A 27042-nucleotide genomic window follows, 5' to 3' on the forward strand; every position below is an offset into this window, starting at 1 on the left:
GGGGGAGACAAAGACCAATAGATTGACAGTAGCCACTGGCAGAGGTGAAAGAGATTCTTGCACTGCTTCTATTAGAATGAGCAGAAGCCTGAAAAACAAGATGCATGATATTTCACAGACTGCTGGGAGCCATTGCGGTACAAGTAAACACATGGGTTGTGTTAGGGTAGCTAAGCATAGAAACAGGTGCCGGTATACTTGCGTGTACACCAATGCTAGGAGTTTAGTAAATAAATTGATGAATTTGAGGTATTGCTCAAAACATCAAAGGCAGATATTGTTGGGATATCAGAGACATGGTGTCACACAGATATAAGGGTTGCAGAGCTGGAATTTGGGGAGTACAACGTCTACAGAAAGGATAGACAGGATAGGAAGGGGGTTATGCTATTAGTTAAGAAACACATAAAAACTAAGGAAGTGAAGCCAATCGACATCTCTGGACAGTGCAGTGTTGAGTCAGTTTGGTGTGACATAAGCATTGGGAGATCAAAATTGAGAGTAGGAGTGTGCTATAGGCCTAATGACTCTGATGAGTATAATAAGAAACTGTACAGGGAAATAGAGTGGGCCAGTAAATCAGAGAGTCTTATAATGGGATATTTTAATTTCCCAGATATTAGCATTAGCATTAGTAGAGGCATATGATGCAAGAAAGCAAGCTTATTCAGCATCAGCCAAAAAAAAAAAAAAAAAAAAAAAAACCACACCACTCCCATTTCACCCCTCCGTTAGCTCGAAATACCTGTCCAGTTGAGCCTTAAATTTGTTTAGGCTATCAACTTCAACAACAAGTGATGGAAGTCGGTTCCACCAACCAACCACCCGCTGGCCAAAGGCAAATTTCCGCACATCTATCCGACATCCGTCCTTCCTCAATTTGAATTTATACCCTCTGAGCTGATTATTCTGAGCAAGATGAAGAATCCCATTGGCATTGAGCACGTTCAAACCATTCAAAGCCTTATACACCTCTATCAGATCACCTCACCGGTGATTAGTCTCCAGACTCTGCTAGAAAAATTCCTGTATATCATTGACAAGACACCATGAGCTACTCTTGCAGCTCGTCTGCACTGCTCGGAGAACTTCATATCTGCCTGCACAATTACCCCCAGGTTCTTTTCATTCTCCAGCACTGTCAGTGTAGTACCGCAGAGTTGATACGTTGCTCTGGGGTTACTGTTTCCCATATGTAGTACTTTACATTTGTCAATGTTAAACTTCATTTGCCACCTCTCGGCCCATCTGTTCAACCTTTCCAGATCCTGTTGCAGCAGCATAGTGTCAGTGGTGTCCTTAACAACCCTGCCAACCTTTGTATCATCTGCAAACTTGGACATTAAACTTGATATCCCATCATCAATATCATATATGTGGACTAATGTTATTAGGGGAGGAACTCCACTAATAACATTAGTCCACGTCGAGCAGTGTCCATTGATTACCACTCTCTGTCTTCTGCCACTCAACCATCCCCTTATCCATAGCAGCAATTTGCCTCCAATGCCACACTGCTCCAATTTGTAGGCGCCTCCGTAGCCAGGTGGGAAGGAGCAGCAGTGCATAGCACACGCTTCTTGATTAGACCGCGGTTCGAGCCCGTCACCACCAAATACGGAGGATGCGGAAAGGTCAAAGAATGACCACCGCATATCCCGGAGCAATATGGCCTTAGTTGCTAATGCTCCTAAAAACCAAATAACTAACAGCTCCAATTTGTGCAGCAGTATCAAAAGCCTTTCTAAGATCCAAATATATAATATCAAAGTTATTCCCTGCATCTAGTTCTTTTGTGACTACATCATAGTATCCAATCAAATTGGTCAGGCAAGACCTGCCCTTAACAAAACCATGCTGCGTCTGAGCTATAACTGAATTCTTGTCTAGATGATCCTGCAGTGCTTCTTTAACCAGTGCCTCCATTAATTTACCTGGAACAGAAGTTAAACTAACAGGTCTATAATTACTTGTGTCAGCCTTTGATCCTCCTTTGTGAATTGGGGTTACATTTGCACATCTCCAGTCTATGGGTACATCCCCTGAGTCCAAAGAAGCTCTCATAATTATGGCTAGGGGTTTGCTTACTTCCTTTGCTGCCTCCTTTAATATAACTGGATAGATCCCATCCACCACAGGTGCCTTTTTTATGTTTATCCTCAACAATCTCTCCTCCACTTTCCTCTCAGTTATTACAAAATCATCCAGCTCACTGCCAATGTTTACTTTACCTACATCATTCTCCTTTCTGAATAACTCCTCATGCGTGAATGTAGATGCAAAATACTTGTTTAGATTGTTAGCCACCTGAGCAGGATCCTCAACTGTTGAACCATCAATATCCAGTGGACCAATCTGATTCATCCCTTTCCTTCTTGAGTTTAAATAGGTAAAGAACTCTTTTCTGTTTTTCTTTGCATCCTTTGCCAAGGATTTTTCGTAGTCTGCCTTTGCCTGCCTAATCTCCTTTGTGACTTGGTTACAGACCAACTTATATCTATCATAGGCTTCCATGTCACCCATTAATTTGTATGTATCCCATGCATTTTTCTTCTCTGCCACATGTTTCATTAGTTCATCTGACAACCATTTAGGCCTAAACCTTGAACAATATTTCTTAGTTGGTATGTAAAGCCTGGTAGCCTAAAAGATTAGTTCCTTGAATGCTTCCCATTTTGAGTTTGCTGTTGGTAACATCATCAGTTGGTCCCACTGTATAGAATTTAAATACTGTCTCAGACCATCATAGTCGCCTTTACGAAAACAAAAACCCTTCCCTTTACCTCTGATGGTAGTTACCTCCTTGAGTAAATCCCACTTCAACACACTGTGATCACTGCCACCTAGTGGTTCATTTATCTGCAGATTCTTAATGCATGAAGAATCACTACTGATAATCAGATCAAGAGTATTGCTCCCTCTTGTTGCCTCACGAACAGGCTGATGTAGAAAACAATCATCCAATAAATCCACAAAAGCCTTGCTAGTGTGTGAGTGACCAAACCACAAATTCCAGTCAACATCTGGGAAATTAAAATCCCCCATTATAAGACTCTCTGATTTACTGGCCCACTCTATTTCCCTGTACAATATCTTATTATACTCATCAGAGTCATTAGGCCTATAGCACACTCCTACTCTCAATTTTGATTTCCCTATGCTTATATCACACCAAACTGACTCGACACTGCCCTGTCCATCGATGTCGACTGGCTTCACTTCCTTGGACTTTATGTGTTTCTTAACTAATAGAATAACTCCCTCCCCTCCTGTCCTGTCTATCCTTTCTATACACATTGTATTCCCCAAATTACAGTTCCGCATTCCTTATATCTGTGTGACACCACGTCTCTGATATCCCAACAATATCTGCCTTTGATGCTTTGAGCAATACCTCAAATTCATCAAATTTATTTACCAAACTCCTAGCATTGGTGTACACGCAGGTATACATGCACCTGTTTCTATTCTTGGCTACCCTAACACAACCCATGTGTTTACTTGTACTGCAATGACTCCCAGCAGTCTCTGAAATATCCTGCATCTTGTTTTTCAGGCTTCTGCTCATTTCAATAGAAGCAGTGCAAGAATCACTTCCAACTATTGACTGGAATTTGGGGGCTGGTCACTCACACACTAGCAGGGCTTTTGTGGATTTATTGGATGATTGTTTTCTACATCAGCATGTTCGGGAGGCAACTAGAGGGAGTAATACTCTTGATTTGATTATCAGCAGTGATTCTTCATGCATTAAGAATCTGCAGATAAATGAACCACTAGGTGGCAGTGATTACAGTGTGCTGAAGTGGGATTTACTCAAAGCGGTAACTACCATTAGGGGTAAAGGGAAGGGTTATTGCTTCCGTAAAGGCAACTACGATGGACTGAGACAGTATTTAAATTCTATACAGTGGGCCCAACTGATGATGTTACCAACAGAAAATTCAAAATGGGAAGCATTCAAAGAACTTATCTTGGAAGCTACTAGGCTTTACATACCAACTAAGAAATATTGTTCAAGGTTTAGGCCAAAATGGATGTCAGATGAACTAATGAGGCATATGGCAGAGAAGAAAAATGCATGGGATACTTACAAATTAACACGACACAGAAGCCTATGATAGATACAAGTTGATATGCAACCAAGTTACAAAGGAGGTTAGGCAGGCGAAGGCAGATTACGAGAAATCCTTGGCAAGGGATGCAAAGAAAAACAGCAAAGAGTTCTTTACTTATGTAAACTCTAGAAGGAAGGGGATGAATCAGATTGGTCCACTTGATATTGATGGGTCAACTGTTGATGATCCTGCTCAGGTAGCTAACAAACTAAATGAATATTTTGCATCGACATTCACACATGAGGAGTTATTCAGCGGGTGGAATGCCAGAGGTGTATTCAACTATAGCAGTAAGCTACAGAATCTTGAAATAACTGGGAGTAAAGTGGAGGAGAAACTGTTGAAGATAAACACAAGAAAGGCACCCGGGGTGGATGGGATCTATCCAGTTATATTAAAGGAGGCAGCAAAGGATGTAAGCAAACCCTTAGCCATAATTATGAGAGCTTCCTTGGACTCAGGGGAGGTACCCATAGACTGGAAATGTGCAAATGTGACCCCAATTCACAAAGGAGGATCAAAGGCTGACACAAGTAATTAACCTGTGAGCTTAACTTCTGTTCCAGATAAATGAATGGAGGCACTGGTTAAAGAAGCACTGCAGGATTATTTAGACAAGACTTCAGTTATAGCTCGGACACAGCATGGCTTTGTTAAGGGGAAGTCTTGCCTGACCAATTTGATTGGATACTATGATGCAGTCACAAAAGAACTGGATGCAGGGAATAGCTTTGATATTATATACTTGGAACTTAGAAAGACTTTTGATACTGTTGCACATGGAAGACTGCTACACAAATTGGAGCAGTGTGACATTGGAGGCAAATTGCTGCTATGGATAAAGGGGTGGTTGAGGGGGAGAAGACAGAGAGTGGTAATCAATGGACACTGCTCATCGTGGACTAATATTATTAGTGGAGTCCCTCAGGGCTCAGTGTTGGGTCCATTATTGTTTTCTGTAATTATAAATGATATTGATGATGGTATATCAAGCTTAATGTCAAAGTTTGCAGACGATACGAAGGGTGGCAGGGTTGTCAAGGACACTACTGACACTATGCTGCTGCAACAGGATCTGGAAAGGTTGAGCAGATGGGCTGAGAGGTGGCAAATGAAGTTTAACATTGACAAATGTAAAGTACTACACATGGGAAACAGCAACCCCAGAGCAACGTATCAACTCTGTGGTACTACACTGACAGTGGTAGAGAAGGAAAGGGACTTGGGGGTGGTTGTGCAGGCAGATATGAAATTCTCTGAGCAGTGCAGACGGACTGCAAGAGTAGCTCATGGAGTATTGTCAATGATATACAGGAATTTTTCCGGCAGGGATAAGGAGGTGATTATTCCCTTGTATAAGGCAATGGTCAGGCCACACCTAGAGTACTGTATACAGGTCTGGAGGCCTCATTTCAAGAAGGATGTAGAGCTGCTGGAACAAGTACAGAGAAGGGCAACAAGATTAGTGAATGGAACAAAGGGGTGCTCTTACGAAGAAAGGCTTAAGTTTTGCAAATTACAGTGTCTGGAGACTAGGCACCAGCGAGGTTTGTTTGTTTGTTTGTTTGTGTTTTATTGGCGCATCAGCAACTGAGGCTATAATGCGCCAAATACCGGTCATATATAAAAGGTAAAAGATTCAGTGACCTAAGTAGTTAGGCCACCATGTCCATATGTATAATAACAAAGATATAAAAAGTAAACCAATAAATACGTAACAATAACGTAAATTTTTATATACAATTAAAAACTTTTATTAATTTGAAATAGCTAAAAACAGCAGACACGTTGTCGTTGTCGGATAAAATCTGACTGAGTGTATACGGCTCAGTCAGATGATTAAAAATGCTAGAACGGATATTGCTAAAATCTGGACATTCGATTAAAAGGTGTCTAATTGATATAATTGTGCCACAAGACGCATACATAGGAGGGTCATCAGCCCTCAACCAGCGAGGTGATCTGATAGAGGTGTATAAAGCCTTGTATGGTTTGAGCATGCTCAATGCTGATGGGAGTCTTCCTCTAGCTCAGAATAATCACCTGAGAGGGCATAGATTCAAATTGAGGAAAGACAGATGTAGGATAGACGTGCAGAAATTTGCCTTTAGCCAGCGGGTGGTTGGTTGGTGGAACAGACTTCCATCCCTTGTAGTGGAGGCTGATAGCCTAAATAAGTTTAAGGCTCAGCTGGACAGGTATTTTGAATGAACGGAGGGGTGAAGTGGGGTTTTTTTTTTTTTGGCTGATGCTGCATAAGCTTGCTTTCTTGCATCAAATGCCTCTACTAATGCTAATGCTATATACAGCATTAATATATTTCATGCTTACTCTTTCTCATACATGCATAGTTCAACACTTTTTATTTATAAGTTGGACTGAATGGAAGAATTCGTATAGACCAGCAAATTCAACCACAATTTTTTTTTTTTTTTAATACAGTCCTATATATGAGATATCATCATTTATTCTATTGAGTACTGTAGTAGCAAGCTCATCTTGTCTTAATGAGTACGATTGTAGCCTTCGGGCTCAAGTGTTTTCAAGCAATACTGAAAAAGGTTGTAAAGGCGTCTCTAAAGATAGTACTGGAGCACCTATGTGAACATCTACACTGAGAACGTACAGGGCACATTAATTGGAACGTTACTGGAGTGCTTGTTGTCCAATTTCTAACTTAAAACTCTTGATTTGGCTGCCAGAAACGATTTTGCTTTACCAATGCAAACTAAATGATTTGCTGCACGTGGTTTCACATAAAAACATAAGTGTATTGTATAAATGCACTTACGTTTTAATTTAAAGAGTACATGCTAGTAAAATATAATTCCTGGCACACTGTCCGAAGAAAACGGAAAATAACAAATAAATAAAAACTGAAGGCTTACTTTAAGATAACATTAACGGACATAAACATCTAATTTCAAGAAGCAACCAGCCATCACGTCTCGTACAGCAACGGAAATGTTACGAGAACAACCGGGTTTTTGCCCTAATACGATTGGTGAGAGAGTTTCTTCTCAGAGGTAGAATTATCTTTAGATCCCAATGGCGCCAAAGATGAAAGGTGGAGGTAAGAGATGTGGACGTTCTAAAGTTGCTAGCAGTGTTTATTATGCTACACTTAGCAAAAAAGATAAGCGAGCAGTACCAAGGTAATTACAACTATTTCATACAGTAGAGAAATTATAAACTGCAGTTCAAAAATTTTCTTTTCGTAAAACGACAGCATCCCGATACCACTGATCCATTACTTTTTTTTTTTTCCGTGTATTGAGGAAAAAAAATAAATAAACAAAATGGATAAATAAATAGTGATATATGCACGTAGGAGAGCGGTGCAAGAGACCAAACCCACGGGGCATCATGTTTGATTTTGTTGGGGGAAAATGATAATGAAATTTTACAATGGTTACATATGTGAAATCGATACATATAGTATATATATAATAGTATACATATATAGAAATAGTATATATATAATATTTTGCATATATGTATTTATATATGCACACACAAACATGATATGTTTATTTGTAATTATAAGAGCGAACTACAAATTTTGTACTCCCGCGAGTTACTCGAATTGAGTGGTAGTAATTGCAGTTATATGATATTTTTTAACAAGGATCATCCAAGACTAGAATGTATGTTTGATTGGCAAAACAAAAGCACAAGAAGTACCAATCTAATTGCAGGGAATGATGGTAGCCTTGAAGGAACCTACTATTAATAAGTAGTGACAACTGATGCAAGAAATCAAGCTTATATAGCATCAACCAAAAAAATATACAAAATACTTCCCATATCACCTGCCCATCCCTTCTAATAGTTTGGGTTTTCCTTGAATTTATTCAAACTACCCACTTCTGCAACACCAGATGAAGTTTGTTCCATCAATCAACTACCTGCTGGCTGAAGATAAATTTCCACACCTCTATTATGGGTTTTAAAACTCTCCCAAAAAGCTGATAATATTGAATCCCACAGGAGTTTTTTCTTTTTTTGTGATGTCTGATCTTGGTGTGAGTTGTAATTTATTGTACAGTAATAGAAAAATCTGGTGTCTATTAATGATCATTTAGTTTCACTGGAAATATCACTAAATTTCATGCTAATTTTTAAGTGCAGCTACTGCAGTGCAGGCATAATATCTTTTGCAGTGTTTCAGTGTGATGTTTTGCAGTTTCATTCATACATTATAAGAAACAGCCCTACTTATCATGAGCCAGTTGAGCACAATTTGCTCAACAATTTAGTACACCCATATCAACCCCGGAATTTGTACTGAGATAAGTCAATTTTTTTTTTTTTTTTTTAAAAATAGCGACTCCCAGCATGAAAGGTGGCACAGTGTATAGTACTTTAGTACTTTTCTGGGTTGGTATGACAGGATGCTTGTAATGCTGAAATTGAATTTCTGTAAATTGTAATTTTTAGGAAATTCAAAAGGAGAAAAAGTTTAGTAAGCTAGTAGTTGAGCTCTGAGTGGATATTGACTAACTAATGGATGTTTTTTTATGTGCAGTGCAATGTATAATATATGCAGTAAAGATTCTCGACTTCTAAATGGCAGTTATCAGTTAATGCTGTGAAGTTTTCGAAACTCATTGATATATTGAACAATGCAGTAATCAAGAAAATTATATATTCACAAGTATAGACATCTATGAATAGTAATGGTCTACATTCAATTAAAATCAAGTTTAATCACTAGCATTTTCTGAATGAGATAGAGTGAGTACATAGATAGCTTAGAGTTTGGGATATAATTATAAAATTCAGTTACTGATATTTTCCTGACACATTTATAATTAACTTTTATGATAACAAAGTGGGTTTGCAATTTGTTCTTGAAAAAGCTTATTTGCTTATTCTTAAAAGGTTTCTTTAATTTGCTGTGTAATTAGCCAATCTCAAAATTTTTTTAAGTAACTAGTAATTTATGTATTAATAAATTTGTAGCTCTCCCCCTCCCTCCCCATTTCACAGTGAGGTTTTATGCATCATATCAGAGTGGTTAGTATGTACAGAAGTCTTCCCATTTCACCCACCCATTCGCTCCAAAATTTTGTCTGGTTCTTCCTCGAATTTATTTAAAATATCAACTTCCACAATGACAGATGGAAGTTTGTTCCAGCAATCAACCACTCTCTGGCTAAAGGCAAATTTCTGAATATCTATTCTACAACTGTATAATCTTTACTATATATATATATATATATATATTTATTTATTACGAGGGGTTTCCGAAAAGTAAGGTAACGCATTTTTTTTCTTAATAATGGTGAAAGCTTTAGCAAAGGCACATGATGCAAGAAAGCAAGCTTATATAGCATCAGCTGAAAAAAAACACACACACCCTTCTCATTTCATCCATCTACTCGCTCTAAATGTTTGTCTGGTTCTGCCTTGAATCTATTTAATTTATCAACTTCTACGACAGATGGAAGTTTATTCCATCAATCAGCCACCTGCTGACTAAAGGCAAGCTTCCGCACATCTATCCTACAACTGTCTTTAATCAATTTGAAATTTATGCTCTCTCAGGCGATTATTCTGAGCAAGAGGAAGAATCCCATCAGCATTGAGCATGTTCAAACCATTCAACGCTTAATACACCTCAATCAGATTACCTCGCAGGTGCCTAGTTTCCAAACACTGTAATTTGCAAAACTTAAGCCTTTCTACGTAAGAGCAACCCTTGGTTCCATTCACTAATCTTGTTGCCCTTCTCTATAATCGTTCCAACAGCTCTACATCCTTCTTAAAATGAAGTCTCCAGACATGTATACAGTACTCAAGGTGTGGCCTGACCATTGCCTTATACAAGTGGATAATCACCTCCTTATCCCTGCTAGAAAAAGTCTTGTATATCATTGACAAGATACCATGAGTTACTCTTACAGATCGTCTGCACTGCTCAGAAAACTTCATATCTGCCTGAACAATTACCCCCAGGTCCTTTTCACTCTCTACCACTGTCAGTGGTAGAGAGTGAAAAGAAAACTTCTGGGGTTACTGCTTCCCATATGCAATACTTTATATTTGTCAATGTTAAACTTCAGTTGCCACCTCTCAGCCCATCTGCTCAACTTTTCTAGATCCTGTTGTAGCAGCTTACTGTCATTAACAACCCTGCCGACCTTCGTATTGTCTGCAAACTTGCACATTAAGCCTGATATACCATCATCAATATCATTAATAAATACAGAAAACAAAAGGGAATGAGATGAAATGCGGTGGACAGATAGATCGTTAATAACGTTAAAAAAACCTCACTGTCGCCTCACAGCAGATTCCAGTTGCAAAATGGTGGCTATCTTGCGAATGTGGTCCAAAACAGGTGTTCGTGAAGTTATTCACTTTCTGCAAGCAAATGGGACTTCACCAAGTGACATTCACCGTGAACTGGTTGCTGTGTATGGCGAAAAGGTGATGACAAAGAAGCAGGTGTGTTTTTGGTGCAATGAATTTAAAGCAGGCCGTGTTGACCTTGAAGATCGACATCATGGCCACAGTGTTCTTGGCTTGTTGTTGTTTGCTTGTTATTTGGAGCATTAGCAACTAAGGCCATATTGCTCCGGGATATGCGGTGGTCATTCCCTGACCTTTCAGCAACCTCCATATTTGGCGGTGACGGGCTCGAACCCCGGTCTAATCAAGAAGCGTGTGCTATGCACTGCTGCTCCTTCCCACCTGGCTACGGAGGCGCCTAGTGTTCTGGGATCGCCAAGGCATTCTGTTGGCGGATTTCTTGCTGAAGGGAGGAACAATCAATGCACAGCTTTACTGTGCAAAGTTGGAAAAAGTGAAAGCCAACATTCGATGCAAACCACCAGGACTCCTGACAAGTGGCGTGATTTTGTTGCATGACAACGCAACCCCACACACTGCCCACACCACTTGTGAATGGTTGCGTCATAATTGTTGGGAAATTCTGTCACATCCCCCCCACCCTCCACTTGGCACCTCTGTAGGCAGGAGCGTAGCACACGCTTCTTGATTAGACCGGGGTTCGAGCCCATGACCACCGCATATCTCCGGAGCAATATGGCCTTAGTTGCTAATGCTCCTAAAAACCAAATAACAAACAAACATCCCCACCCTACAGCCCAGACTTAGCACTTTCAGACTTCCATTTGTTCAGCCCTCTGAAAAAACACCTTTCAGTAAAGCATTTCACCACGGATGAGGAGGTTCATCAGGCAGTGCGACGTTGGTTACTGCATGTGGGCACAGACTTCTTCAGTACTGGTATTAATAAACTTATCCATCATTGGGAAAAGTGCATCAATAAAACTGGAGACTTTGTGAAGGAGTGCATGTTCACTTATGTCTTGGTGTGTAATTTCAACTTCATATTATTAAACATCATCGAGAGAAAAAATGTGTTACCATACTTTTCGGAAACCCCTTGTATATTTATTTTTATTTTATGTAATTTTTTTTTTTTTTGTTTTTAAGGACATATTGTTATCAGAAATATAAGGAACAAAAGGAAATAATTGAAGAAATAACTCCTGAAGATTCTGTACAAAATGTCAAATGGGATGTTAGTACTGAAATGACTGCTGAAATACTTAATGATATGGGTGTGTCTTTTCTTGATGATCATTCCTGTGATAGCAATCAAGAGTATGGGCCAACACCTCCAGTATCTACTGTGAATACAAATAATCCTCCAAAGGTGGGCTATTGTGAATTCTCATCATACCCAAAAATGGGTTTGTGCATTTATTTAATTAATGTTTAACTCGGTGGTGGGGGCAGAAAACTTATTATACAAAAGTTGGTACAGACAGGTGCCAGTTTTATTTTTAATTTCTGGAAAAAAAAACCTTTGATGTTTTTAAATGCTCCTTGGATAAATACAAATACTTTATCTTTTCTTAATGGATTACAATACTTATGTAAGTTTTTGTGTTTAATAAAAATTAAATACTTAAAATATGTTTTGTTTTTTTTTTTGCACTTGTTATTTTCAAAAAAATTAATTCTTCTGAAAATAATGAAAGACATTATAGAAAATGTATAGATATGAATCTGTTAATCTGGTCCATTTTCCAGTTGAGAAGACCATTAAGCACTCAATTTTAAATGTTTGCATGTGCATATATCTTTGCTTATTATATTTTAATATTTCTAAAAAAATTTTAAAAAGATATGTTATTGTTCTTCAATTCTACTTTAGAATTTTTTCAAAATTTATTTCAAATTTGGTGCATGTCACAGCATGTAAAATTTGATATCTATGTATCTTGCTTCTTGAGTGAATATAGGGTCTCATTTCTGTGGCTTTATTTATATGAAAGTAGTAAAAAGTCTTTCAAAAACAGGTCATGTGAGATAGATGTTTACATAACTTATGAAAGGAGAGAAAAATAATTTTGAACTTTAAGAAACATTAATTTTAAACTTCATATAAATGTCAGCTCCTATCAGTTCCCATGCTATTCCTCATGCAAATAAAAAAGTGTCACGTAAACAGTGCAATGGCACCTGATAGTTGCATGCGTTTAATTACCGTGCAGAAACATGAGAAAAAATTGCAGAAACTGTTGCAGTAAAAGTTTGACTGTACAGTATTTAGGAAGATAGAAAAAAATAATTGTTAAAGGGTAATGTGGGAGCATTATTTCTGATAGGCACCTGTCAGTTCCCATGCCACCACAACCTGGTTAACAAATGAGATAAATATTTAATGAAAATTTCTTCTCAAGTACTGAAATGGAATTCTGTTATTTTGCTTGAATATCATTTTAACAAGCTAATTGATTATATGTTTGTTTTTTATGTTGTATGTCAGGTGCAGAGATGGTGAGAAAATGAAGAAATTTAGTGTTTTTTGAATTTGAGTGTGTGAAGAAAAGAGATATTCTTCAAAAGAATTAAATCAGACTCAGTTGCACAAATCATTATTAGAATCTACCCTCATACGCCTGACTGCATGGCAGGATCACCAAGAGCAGAATGCACTGATCCCATAGGAGTTAATTATTTCTAGTGAGTCTTGTCATGGAAACAGGGACTGTTTTATAAAATAATGATAGATGGAAGATAGTTTTAAAATGATGGATTGGATAAGACCAGCATATGTCTTCCAGAGGCAAAAAGTTAATGATGTTGTAGAATAGTTATAATTTTTTGAGGGCACAAAAGGTGATATTGTTGTAATTAGGTGCTGATAATATTAAGCATAGGCAGTTTTTAGACATTGCCTAATATAGAAGGGGTGGTGTTGAGAAAGAGCTGCAAGTTATGGTTGAATTTGAGTGTCTGGAATTTTGAAAAGGAATGATAAGAAGTTCATGATGAGAATCTTGTCAGTCACTTTGGCCCTGGAAAGTTTGAAGAAGACTCATAGGATAGAATTTTTCTTATTATGGCCTGCACTTGAAAAAGATTAAACATAAGAGATTGTTTATATAGATGAATAGAAGAGTTGTAAGAACATTCATAATGCTAGGGATGATGTGTTTCATAAAACTACTAATTTAGGGGTGGATGGGTTGATTCTTGCATTGCTTGCTTCTAGTGGGATATGCAGTAGCAAGAAAAGCAGGAGGGTGGTCATAAGGCCTTCTGAGGGTCCACATGGGAGTAACAAAAAAAGTTCAGATATATATGACTGTGTTAGAGTTCTAAGAGTACAAATAGGTGCACTTATACTTGTTTATACAGAAATTCTAGGAGCCTAGTAAATACATTTTATGAATTTTAAATATGGTATTAATATTAATAGTGACAAATCGTGCAGGGAAGCAAGCTTATAGTGTTAGACAAAAGAAAAAACACCATCTCTATACCCCACACCTTTGCCATTTGTCCAATCCTTACATTTATTCAAACTGACCATTTCCATGATACCACATGGAAATTTGTTCCAATAATCAATTACTCTCTGTCCAAAAGCAAATTTTCATGCATCTGCAACCATCCTTTTTAAATTTATGTCCATTTGTGTGTGTCATCTGAGAAAGAGAAGGGCGCCATCAGTGTTTAGTTTACTCAATCCATTTAAATCCTTAAGAATACTTCAGTTGGGTCTCTTTTTGGGTATCTAGTTTTTAGGTGCTGCAATTTGCAGAACTGAAGTCTTCCTTGATAAGAGCACCCTTTTGCTCCCTTCTTCAATCTTGTCCTTCTCTGCACCCACTCCCTCAGATCCACATCCTTCCTAAAATGAGGCATCCAGACCTGTAAGCAGTGCACAAGATGCTGTTTAACCATTTCCTTATACAATAGGATTATCATCTCCTTATTCCTGTTGGAAAAATTCCAATATATATCATTGACAGAACCCCATGAGTTGTCTTTGCAGAACCTGTCTGCACTGCTCAGAGAACTTCATATTGGGCCCATACAATTACCCCTATGTCTGTCTTTTTCATTCTCCCCCACCTTGAGTGGTACTACCCAAATGATGCAGTCACAGGCAGTTCCTGCTTTGAGTTCCTGGGTTTACAAGTTCTTTTTTTTCAAGTATCAACAAAATCGAAAATATGAACATTAATTGCAATAAATAATTGCTAAACATTCATAAATACGGCACTTAAAGCCATGCCCGTAGCTATACAATACTACTGTATTGTGTAGCTATGCATACTACTGTGCGTGCATTTTTTTGTTTAGACAACTTCTCACTGACTCATGTAACATAAAGCAGTTATTTCCTAATGTTACAAAGAATGGTTGTGTTGCTCTTCATTTTCGCTGGGTAGCAGTAACCCCAGAGTAATGTACGAACTGTGTGGTACTACACTCGGGTAGTGGAGAATGAAAAAGACCTGGGGGGGGGATAATTGTGCATTCAGGTATGAAGTTTTCTGCAGTGCAGACAGGCTGCCAGAGCAGCACATGGGGTCTTGTCAATGATATACAGTATAATTCTTTTAATTTTTTAGCCATATTTAGCCGCTTATTGAATATTTTTTACATCAAATAATTTTTTGTAAGTAGCTTATAGACCTAGTAAGGATCGTTAGTTTATACTGAATCGAGACAGCGAGATTTGAAAGTTAATTAATACTTAAGTGTCCATAGGTTACCGTTCGTAAATTCCCGCCTTTGTCTTTGTCATACGATCGTTATATATCGAACCTAGATAGCGTTAGTATAGTATAGGTTATAATAGTTTCAGCGATCAGTAAAATCTATTAAACTTGTTGAACTTCGTTGGCATTTAAATTGCACTTTAACTAAATACATATACCGACTTAGATTACAAACGTAACATAATTAATTAATACATAACTGATACGGAAGTTATATAAAGGGAACTCGGAGATAGTTAATACTTGACACTAAAAAATATATATACCATTATATAACTGTGTTGGGAGATAAGTTAGGGCTATAAACTGAAATTGAAATTTTATTTAAATTAAAAGTAATCATGACTCAGACCAGAGCAGCAAAACAAAAGGCTCAAGCTAATGGAAGTGCTGTGGCTCAGAGGAGAACTGAGGGGGGCAGTTGCCTTCTGAATCACAGCCTTCTAAAATGCACAGCTTGCATGATGTTTGTGGAGCATTCAGGTACGGGACATGATATTGCCATGGGGGATGTCTTTGTGTGTGCGTGATGCAAGGAGTGTATCGAAATCAGGAAACAACTCAGCGTTCTTATGGGCCTATATGAGAGCTTGAAGGACAGGGTGGATGCCCTCGAAGGAACTAAACTGAGGGGCCCATCAAGCTCTCAGCTGCCCACATCAACGCCAGAGCTTGCACTTGGTCATCGTGAAACACAGCGGCAACCCCCAAGGCAGAATGCGCTGGTCCCAAAGGAACTAGTAGTTGTTGGTGACTCTATTGTCAGGGAAACGGGGAACATGCTTTGTAAAAAGGATAGGTGGAACAGGACCAGGGTATGTCTGCCAGGGGCAAAGGTTGATGACGTTGTAGAGCAGATATCATCTTTTAAGGGCACAAAAGGTGATATAGTTGTGCACGTTGGCACTAATGATATCAAGAGTAGGAGACCGGCAGAATTGCTTAACAAATACAGGTCACTGTTGAAAAAAATCCGTGAAATAGGGTTGAATTTGAAAGTGTCTGCAATTCTGCCCAGACACGATAGGAGGGAGTATATGATGAGAGCCTTGTCGATCAATTCGGCCCTAGAAAGATTGTGCAAGGCTCAAGGGGTAGAATTTTTTCAGCCTGGACTGTACTTGTTAACAGGAGAGATTGCTTCTACAGGGATGGGATACACTTAAATAGAAAGGGTGCAAGAATATTTGCTGATGCTATCGAGGCAGTGTTAGGTGGGTCGGAAAACTGCTAGCTTGGGGGGATACAAAGATGAATAGATTAACAGTAGCCACTGGCAGAGGTGAAAGAGATTCTTGCACTGCTTCTATTGGAATGAGCAGAAGCCTGAAAAACAAGATTCAGGATATTTCAGAGACTGCTTGGAGTCATTGCGGTACAAGTAAATACATGGGTTGTGTTAGGGTAGCTAAGAATAGAAATAGGTGCATGTATACTTGCGTGTACACCAATGCTAGGAGTTTAGTAAATAAATTTGATGAATTTGAGGTATTGCTCAAAACATCAAAGGCAGATATTGTTGGGATATCAGAGACTTTGTGTCACACAGATATAAGGAATGCAGAACTGGAATTTGGGGAGTACAACGTCTACAGAAAAGATAGACTGGATAGGAAGGGAGGAGGGGTTATGCTATTAGTTAAGAAATACATAAAATCCAAGGAAGTGAAGCCAGTGGACATCGCTGGACAGTGCAGTGTCGAGTCAGTTTGGTGTGACATAAGCATTGGGAGATCAAAATTGAGAGTAGGAGTGTGCTATAGGTCTAATGACTCTGATGAGTATAATAAGAAACTGTACAGGGAAATAGAGTGGGCCAGTAAATCAGAGAGTCTTATAATGGGAGATTTTAATTTCCCAGATATTGACTGGAGTTTGGGGGCTGGTCACTCACACACTAGCAAGGCTTTTGTGGATTTATTGGATGATTGTTTTCTACATCAGCATGTTCGGGAGGCAACTAGAGGGAGGAATACTCCTGATTTGATTATCAGCAGTGATTCTTCATGTATTAAGAATCTGCAGATAAATGAACCACTAGGTGGCAGTATGCTGAAGTGGGATTTACTCAAAGAGGTAACTACCATTAGGGGTAATGGGAAGGGTTATTGCTTTCGTAAAGGCGATTACAATGGACTGAGACAGTATTTAAATTCTATACAGTGGGACCAACTGATGATGTTACCAACAGCAAATGCAAAATGGGAAGCATTCAAAGAACTTATCTTGGAAGTTACTAGGCTTTACATACCAACTAAGAAATATTGTTCAAGGTTTAGGCCTAAATGGATGTCAGATGAACTGATGAGGCATATGGCAGAGAAGAAACATGCATGAGATACATACAAATTAACACATGACACAGAAGCCTATGATAGATACAAGTTGATCTGTAACCAAGTTACAAAGGAGGTTAGGCAGGCGAAGGCAGAGTACGAGAAATCTTTGGCAAGGGATGCAAAGAAAAACAGCAAAGAGTTCTTTACTTATGTAAACTCTAGAAGGAAAGGGATGAATCAGATTGGTCCACTTGATATCGATGGGTCAACTGTTGATGATCCTGCTCAGGTAGCTAACAAACTAAATGAATATTTTGCATCGACATTCACACATGAGGAGTTATTTTGTGAGGGGAAAGCCAGGGGTGTATTCAACTCTAGCAGTAAGCTAGAGAATCTTGTAATAACTGAGAGTAAAGTGGAGGAGAAACTGTTGAAGATAAACACAAGAAAGGCACCTGGAGTGGATGGGATCTATCCAGTTATATTAAAGGAGGCAGCGGAGGAAGTAAGCAAACCCTTAGCCATGATTATGAGAGCTTCCTTGGACTCAGGGGAGGTACCCACAGACTGGAGATTTGCAAATGTGACCCCAATTCACAAAGGAGGATCAAAGGCTGACACAAGCAATTATAGACCTGTGAGTTTAACTTCTGTTCCAGGAAAATTAATGGAGGCACTAGTTAAAGAAGCACTGCAGGATCATTTAGACAAGACTTCAGTTATAGCTCGGACACAGCATGGTTTTGTTAAGGGGAAGTCTTGCCTGACCAATTTGATTGGATCCTATGATGCAGTCACAAAGGCACTGGATGCAGGGAATAAATTTGATATTATATACTTGGATCTTAGAAAGGCTTTTGATACTGTTGCAGATGGAAGACTGCTGCACAAATTGGAGCAGTGTGACATTGGAGGCAAATTGCTGCTGTGGATAAAGGGGTGGCTGAGGGGGAGAAGACAGAGAGTGGTAATCAATGGACACTGCTCATTGTGGACTAATGTTATTAGTGGAGTCCCTCAGGGCTCAGTGTTGGGTCCATTATTGTTTTCTGTATTCATAAATGATATTGATGATGGTATATCAAGTTTAATGTCGAAGTTTGCAGACGATACAAAGGTAGGCAGGGTTGTCAAGGACACTACTGACACTATGCTGCTGCAAGAGGATCTGGAAAGGTTGAGCAGATGGGCTGAAAGGTGGCAAATGAAGTTTAACATTGACAAATGTAAAGTACTACACATGGGAAACAGCAACCCCAGAGCAACGTATCAACTCTGTGGTACTACACTGACAGTGGTAGAGAATGAAAGGGACCTGGGGGTGGTTGTGCAGGCAGATATGAAGTTCTCTGAGCAGTGCAGACGGGCTGCAAGAGTAGCTCATGGTGTATTGTCAATGATATATAGGAATTTTTCTAGGAGGGATAAGGAGGTGATTATTCCCTTGTATAAGGCAATGATCAGGCCACACCTAGTGTACTGTATACAGGTCTGGAGGCCTCATTTCAAGAAGAATGTAGAGCTGCTGGAGCGAGTACAGAGAAGGGCAACAAGATTAGTGAATGGAACAAAGGGGTGCTCTTACGAAGAAAGGCTTAAGTTTTGCAAGTTAAAGTGTCTGGAGACTAGGCACCAGCGAGGTGATCTGATAGAGGTGTATAAAGCATTAAATGGTTTGAGCATGCTCAATGCTGATGGGATTCTTCCTCTTGCTCAGAATAATCACCTGAGAGGGCATAAATTCAAATTGAGGAAAGACAGATGTAGGATAGACGTGCGGAAATTTGCCTTTAGCCAGCGAGTGGTTGGTTGGTGGAACAGACTTCCATCCCTTGTCGTGGAAGTTGATAGCCTAAATAAGTTTAAGGCTCAGCTGGACAGGTATTTTGAACGAACAAAAGGGTGAAGTGGAAGTGGTTTTTTTTTTTTTTTTTTGGCTGTGCTGCATAAGCTTGCTTTCTTGCAATATATGCCTGTACTAATGCTAATGCTAATTTTGCTAGCAGGGATAAGCAGGTGGTTATCTCTTTGTATAAGGCAACGATCAGGCCATACCTTCAGTACTGATACAGGTCTGGAAGCTTCATATTAGGAAGGATGTGGAGCTGCTGGAACGAGTACAGAGCTGGGCAAAGAGATTGGTGAGGGGAGCAAAGGGTTGCTCTTACCAAGAAGAGCTTATATTTTGCAAATTGCAGTGTCTGGAGACTAGGCACTTGCAAGGTGATCTGATTGAAGCGTTTAAGGACTTGAATGGTTTGAACAAGCTCAATGCTAATGGGATTCTTCCTCTTGCTTAGATTACACATCTGAGGGGACATAAATTCAAATTTAGGAAAGAGAGTTGTAGAACAGATGTGTGGAAATTTGGCTTTAGCCAACGGGGTGGTTCATTGCTGGAACAAACATCTGTCATTGTGAAAGTTGATATCTCAAATAAATTTAAGGAAGAACTGGACGAACATTTGGAGTGAATGGTTGGGTGAAATGGCAGTTTTGTTTTGTTTTTTTCTGGCTGATGTTGTATAATCTTGCTTTCTTATATGCTTCTATATGATATGCCTCTAATAATGCAAAGTCTAAATCCTTCCCTGTTTCCAAGCCCCTCCCCTGTGGAGGAATGTTCCCCCACAGGGGTGCCTCTCTGTTCTCTTAACTTCCAGTTTCCTGGTGGATGTCTTCCTATTATCCATCTACTTTATCTTCACCTTGTGTCCAACTTGAACTATCACCTCATAAAAATGTCCTAATTTTTTTTTTAAGGGACCCCTTTCTGCTCAGGCAGTGCTCAGGGTTCACCTATTGTGGATTCATTATAAGAATCCTTTTAGAGTAAAATTTTATAGGAAAACACTTTTGCACGAAATTTTACCAGTAGACACACACACACACATACGCACACACACCAAGGTGTTTTGTTTTTCACAAATTAAAGAATTAAAATCTGCAAGCATAATCTTAAAAAAATTTTACCTTTTCTTGTAGAAAATACTAAACTTAGATAAAATAACTTCAACATAAGCAAAGAACATATGAAACTGTGAACCAAGTATACAACTTTTATGGCACTCTCTATACAATGTGATTGACACTAAGCAAAATCCTATCCGAAAGGCAATAGTCCATGGTTCAGTCAGTATACTGATATTTCTGAGTTATTCATTTCACGTGCTTTTCCTTTTGCAGTACTCATTTATTGATCGCAATTAATTGTATGCACATGTGCATTAAACACAAAAATTGCAGTTTGTTTGATGCAATTTTGTATTCAGGCAGTGGACATGTTTATGGTGTAATGTGAAGTTTTGATTTTATTCAGGTTACAAATGATATGTAATGCTCAGTGCTTTTGTTAGAATTGTTTCCAATATATATGATAATGCAATTTTTTAGTTATTTATTCTTTTTTAGACACCACATGCTGATAGCCGTTCCTGTAATATAGAAAAAGGGTGCTTTAATATTTCCAATGAGTCTGTTTCCACTTCTGATATTGATGAATTTATACTATTCAAACGATGTAAGATTTTTGGAAGGCGTGGACAGGGTAAGTATTAGGGAGCTGAAGAATTAATTCAATTTAACTAATAATTTTTATAATCTACTATAAGGTTTACACCACTTTTGATTTAAAAATTTTTCAATTTTTATTTCAAGTAAAAGAAAGGCTATTTTCATTTTATGTGTACATTCATACTAGGTTCTAGCCTGTACTCAAAGACTCCAAACCAAATGTTTCCTTGCCAGTTGTATTGTGCTGTCTTGCTGATTAATTTTGTATTACAAGAGTAGGAATTATTTATTATTGTTTTCTTTTTAGATATTACTTCAGAGGCAGAAGTGCCATATCAAAATTAATTTATCTGATTTCTGGTGATGGACGGGATCTATCCCTTGTAATTATGTGGCATTACCAGTTTATAGACTGTCTAATGTATGATCTTTAATTTTCCCATTATTAAGTATATCCTGTTTTACAGAGTTTAGTATTATTGATCAGAAAAAAAAAAACCCTTATGATTCATTTATGTTTACATGGCCATTTCATGTTTAAAAGATTGAATGGAAAATGCACACATTTCATAACTTATGATACCTTGTAATATAAGTTAAATACATTTTTAAAAATCTATTGCCAATATAAAATGATATTTTATTTTTAACACTGTGGTATGCTCACTAGAAAAAGAAAATTTTCACTGAGAAATATCTATCCCACGGCAGCTTCATAAGATTTGAAATTTTTGGTTTGCAAAAATCAGCTGTAAGTTTAACCCATTGGTGTTGCCACTGCACCATAACTCCAAAATAATGATCCCATATTACCCTTTAAGTGATGATTAAAAATCTGAAAATTTTTTTTTTTTTTTTAACTTCCTAAGTATAGACAAAATTTTGCTACAGTTGTTTCTGAAGTGATTTTTTACAGCTTTCAGAAGAATTAATTACTTTTGATTTTTTGAAAATAAAAGGTGTAAAAAAATGTGGCATTCTCTAAACATTTAATTTTGTATTAAAATATGAAAGGTTGCATACAATACTTATTACAATCATTCGAAAAGATTAAATATTGGTATTCTTCAAGGGGAATTCAAAAAACCAAAAAATTTTTAGATATTAAAAAGAAATTGTATACCTGTCACAGTAGTGCCACTGTGTTTGTTGTACTTTAGGGCACCACCAGTGGCAAGTTAAGGCTATTTTTTAAAAAAAATGGCTACTGCCATTATGAATATAATATTTTAGGTTTAGAGGTGTTGGCTGTTTATAGTATTAATGAACAAAAAATCAAGAAGTATTCTTAAGTGATGGCATTATAAGTTTAAATTTTGTGTAATCTGCAATGTCAAGTGCCTAATTGTTACAAAACTAGTGTGCCTGCTGATCAGTTAATGGATTTCTACATCACCATAAAATGAGCATTAAGTTATTAAGACTGTAACTAAAGGATAAAGATTTATCTGCGCTTTTTTTTGAGATTAGCTAAATGTGAAAATATTTCGGTTCTTCCGGAATAATGCCAGAATGTTGCAAAATAGGATAATTAAGATTAACTAGGATTCTCATGATCTCTCTTTGCCAATAAACTTGTGAGAAAAATTTAGGACATGATAGCAATTTTAGAACATTTGCTGAATTCACCAATGCAAGAAAAGTAGACTTATATTAGTAGGTTAGCTTTGTAGTGTCAGCAATACTGTCTGGACATAGGTGAGTGGAGTATGAATGAATAAATTTGCAACTAGTAAAGTTAATGAAAAGCTAGACTTCATGGCTGCATTTGGGACAAGATGGAAAAGTAGTGAAATACTTTTGACTAATTAAAAAAAAATTGATTTGGCATTTTTTAATTGTCTGTTTTGCATTTGCATAGAAAGATGGGAGGCATTGGGTTTTGCATGCCAGTTGCATACAATATCTTATCTTTGAACATCTTTTGTGCATTTATTGTCAAATCAAGATTCAGATTAAACATGAAAATTTAGATTTGATGTCATAAATGTTTCGACTCCTCTTAGAATGATTTCAGTGATAAATTCAAAATAAAGAGACTAAAAACAGTAGTCCGATTGAGGAGAAAGAGAATAGCGGGCAGCAGTTGAGGAAATCTGTTAGTTTAAATTAGGAATAGTTCAGAAGGCTGTAGATGGTTTGATTTTGAGATCAGGTGAATTGTTTCTATAAGGACATAAGATAACAAAACAATATACACTGAGTGGACAGAAATCATGGGATACCTACCTAGTAATGGGTAGGCTCACTTTCACCTGGATAAGGGCAGTCACATGGCAAGGCATTGAGTCCACTAGTTCACAAAAGTGTTCTGCAGGTATTTCCATCCATGTTTGCTGCACTGCTGTCCATAATTTCATCACATTCCTGGGTTGAGGATCCAAAGCTCATGTTGACCTTTCCATAGCATCCCAAATATATCCACAGGGTTCATGTCCGGTGAACGGGAAATCCATTCTGCGGTGGTAAATTCTGCAGAGTGCTCTTCAAACCATGTTCTAGTCACCATGGCTCTGTGGGGAGGCGCATTGTCATGCTGGAAGAGTCCATTACCCTGTGAGTGCACAATGAGAAAATGACCATGAAGAGATGCAGATGGTTTTCAAGGATAGACACATAACCTGGACCATTCAGAGATGCATCTAGATGTATCAGAGGTCCCAATGTGTGCCAGTTGAACATGCCCCAGACCATTACCAACTGTCCACCTGCCCGAACAGTTCCATGTTGACGTGACAGGTGCATAGCGTCATGCGATTTCCGTCAGATATGCACCCTCCCGTTCGCTCGAAATAACTGGAAATGGGACTCATCAGACAAGGAGACCTGTCTCCAATTATCCAAGGTCCAGTGCCAATGTTCCTTCACCCAGTGGAGGCATAGAGTCTTGTGTCGTGGTGTTAGCAATGGGACTCTGGTGGGGCGGCAACTTCCATAACCTATTGTGGCTAATGATCGCCTGACTTGGTGAAGACGTTTCGGGCACCTACTATCATCCTTCTTTCAAAGTCAGTTAACTCACAACATTTATCCATACTGACATCAAATTTCCGTCTATGCAGTGTGCCTATATACCTGCCAAGCGGTGGGTTCATCTACTAGTGAGAGGGGTGACAGTGTTGCATTGCCCAGGAACCAGGTATCCCTTGAATTTTGTCCTTTCAGTGTAATGCTAAGGTTAGTAATACTACGTGGAGATATGTATTGGGTAAAATAAAAAGTTTCAGAAGGATTCACATTCTAAACATAAGTAAACCTAGACACAGTCTCTCTCAAGGTACTCTTGAGTAGTAATGCACTTTTGTCACCATTGGTGGCATTCTGGAACTGTTCTGGCTAGAAAGCACAGAAAGCATCTTAAGTTAGTATTAGTAGTGGCAAATAATGCAAGAAAGCAAGTTAATACAGTAAAACAAATAATCCATTTCTACTATTCGTCTCCTTCAATAGTTGTTGTCCTTCCTTCTTTCCATTTGTCCTTCCTTCAATTTATTCAAACCATCCACTTTACAACAATGGATGGAAGCATATTCCATCCATCAACCACCGATTGGCTAAAGGTAAACTTCTGTACATCTATTCTGCTACCATCCTTCGTCAAATTTTAATTTTTTTTCCCCTTATGTGCATAGTCTGAGCAAGTGGAAGAATCCCATCAGCATCGAGTTTGTGCATGCAATTCAAAGCCCTAAACACCTTAGTCAGATCACCTTGCAGATGCTTAGTCTCCAGACTGCAATTTTCAAAACCGAAGCATTCCTTCGTAACAGCATCCCTTTATTTCCTCACCAATCTCATTGCTCTTCTCTGCACACGTTCAAGCTCTATATCCTTCCTGAAATGAGGCCTCTAGACTTTTATGAGGTACTCAGAATGTGGCCTTATACAATGGGATAATGACCTCCTTATCCCTGCTAGCAAAATTCCTGTATATCATTGACAAAACCCCCAAGAGCTGTCCTGGCAACCTGTGTGCACTGCTCAGAGAACTTCATATCTCACTGCAAAATTACCAAGGTCCTTTTCATTTTTCGCTAACCTGAGTACCACATAGTTGGTATGTTACTCTGGGATTACTAGTATCCATATGCTGTACCTTGCATTTGTCAATGTTAACTTCAATTGCCATTTCTCAGCCCATTCAATTGCTTAATTTTTCTAGATCTTGTTGCAGCAGCACACCTTCACTACTGTCTTTGACCATCCCATCAATCTTTGTATCATCTGCAAACTTAGGCATTAAGCCTGATATACCTTCAGCAATATCATTAATAAATACCAAAAAACAACAATGGACCCAGCAAAAAGGCCTTGTGGGGGTTCCCCTAATAACATTGGTCCACAAAGAGCAGTGTCTATTGATAATCCTCCCTGTCTTCTACCACTTAACCATCCCTTTTTTCATATTAGTAACTTGGCCTGAATGCCATGCTACTCCAATTTGTATGGCAGTCTTATTGTTATTATTTATTATTTTTATTAGCTATATGGTGCAAGGCTTATGCTGCACCAGCCAAAAAAAAAATTCCCGATTTACTCTGAGAGAGAGAGTAAGTGAGTGAGAGTCAAAAGTAGAAGGGAATTACCAAGAAGAGAAGAATGATGGTATTCAGCTCAGGACCCTGGGTGTGCCAAGCCCATACTCACCAGGTGTGAGCCCCTGTGTAACAGTATCAAGAGCTTTCCTGAAATCTAAGTATATGATATCAAAATTATTTTTCGCAACCATTTCCATTATTACTGCATCATAGTATCCAATCAGATTGGTCAGACAAATCTCCCCTTGACGAACCCATGCTGTGACTGAAATATAACTGCACTCCTGTCTAGATGACCACAAATTACTACTTTAACCATTTCAATAACTTCTTGTTCACCGTGGAAGTGATTGCCTTGTAGACATTTCTCTTTTGGAAAAGAAAGAAGTGCACAGTGAAAATCAGGGGTATAAGGAAAGTGTGACAACAGAACAGTGTTGTGGGTGAAAATCTCTTATTGTATGAGAAATAAACCATGTTTGAATGCATTATTGTGCAACTTGAACTCTTTTGCTGCCTTTTTCTGGAAATTTTCCAATTGTTTCTCACAGCTGGTGCAATGCCTGTGTGCATCTTTCCTTATTCACAATGGCTCCTTGAAGAATAATTTCATAATAAAACAATTACACAATGGTAAAAAAAATTCTAACATTTTCTCTCCTTTCAACTTGTATTGAGATCAGGTGAATTGGTTTTTAAATTTAAAGAGCCTTGTCGATCAATTCAGCCCTGGAAACATTGTGCAAGGCTAAAGGGGTAGAATTTTTTTCAGCCTGGTCTGTACTTGTTAACAGGAGAGACTCCTTCTACAGGGATGGGATATACTTAAATATAAAGGATGCAAGAATATTTGCTGATGCTATCACGGCAGTGTTAGGTCGGTCGGAAAACTGCTAGCTTGGGGGGATACAAGGACTAATAGATTAACAGTAGCCACTGGCAGAGGTGAAAATGATTCTTGCACTGCTTCTATTGGGATGAGCAGCATCCTGGAAAACAAGATGCAGGATATTTCAGAGACTGCTGGGATTCATTGCGGTACAAGTAAACACATGGGTTGTGTTAGGGTAGCTAAGAATAAGAACAGGTGCATGTATACTTGCGTGTACACCCAGTGCTAGGAATTTGGTAAATCAATTTGATGAATTTGAGGTATTGCTCAAAACATCAAAGGCAGATATTGTTGAGATATCAGAGACGTGGTGTCACACAGATATAAGGAATGCAGAACTGGAATATGGGGAGTACAATGTGTGCAGAAAGGATGGACAGGATGGGAAGGGAGGAGGGGTTATGCTATTAGTTAAGAAACACATAAAATCCACGGAAGTGAAGCCAGTCGACATCACTGGACAGTGCAGTGTCGAGTCAGTTTGGTGTGACATAAGCATTGGGAGATCAAAATTGAGAGTAGGAGTGTGCTATAGGCCTAATGACTCTGATGAGTATAATAAGAAAATGTACAGGGAAATAGAGTGGGCCAGTAAATCAGAGAGTCTTATAATGGGGGATTTTAATTTCCCAAATATTGACT

At 38.4% G+C, this 27042-nt stretch overlaps 2 protein-coding genes across 2 annotated transcripts in view; one reads left to right on the plus strand and one right to left on the minus strand.

The window, feature by feature from the left end:
• The window catches only part of Cchl (Cytochrome c heme lyase), a 50472-nt gene extending 44009 nt beyond the window's left edge, over positions 1 to 6463 (minus strand). The window contains exon 1 of the mRNA XM_090384048.1: positions 6450 to 6463. Within this exon, the coding sequence (XP_090240174.1) occupies positions 6450 to 6463 (14 nt within the window). The remainder of the gene's footprint in view (positions 1 to 6449) is intronic.
• Positions 6464 to 7166: 703 nt separating this feature from the next.
• The window catches only part of Skp2 (S-phase kinase-associated protein 2), a 110506-nt gene continuing 90630 nt past the window's right edge, over positions 7167 to 27042 (plus strand). Inside the window, exons 1-3 of the mRNA XM_090382910.1 lie at positions 7167 to 7273; positions 11586 to 11808; positions 20869 to 21004. Coding sequence (XP_090239036.1) covers positions 7167 to 7273; positions 11586 to 11808; positions 20869 to 21004 — 466 coding nt within the window. The remainder of the gene's footprint in view (positions 7274 to 11585; positions 11809 to 20868; positions 21005 to 27042) is intronic.

Source organism: Mastigoproctus giganteus, chromosome 10 (assembly GCF_048544385.1).
Source record: "Mastigoproctus giganteus isolate SK-2022 chromosome 10, ASM4854438v1, whole genome shotgun sequence".
In the NCBI taxonomy this organism is placed as follows: domain Eukaryota; kingdom Metazoa; phylum Arthropoda; class Arachnida; order Uropygi; family Thelyphonidae; genus Mastigoproctus; species Mastigoproctus giganteus.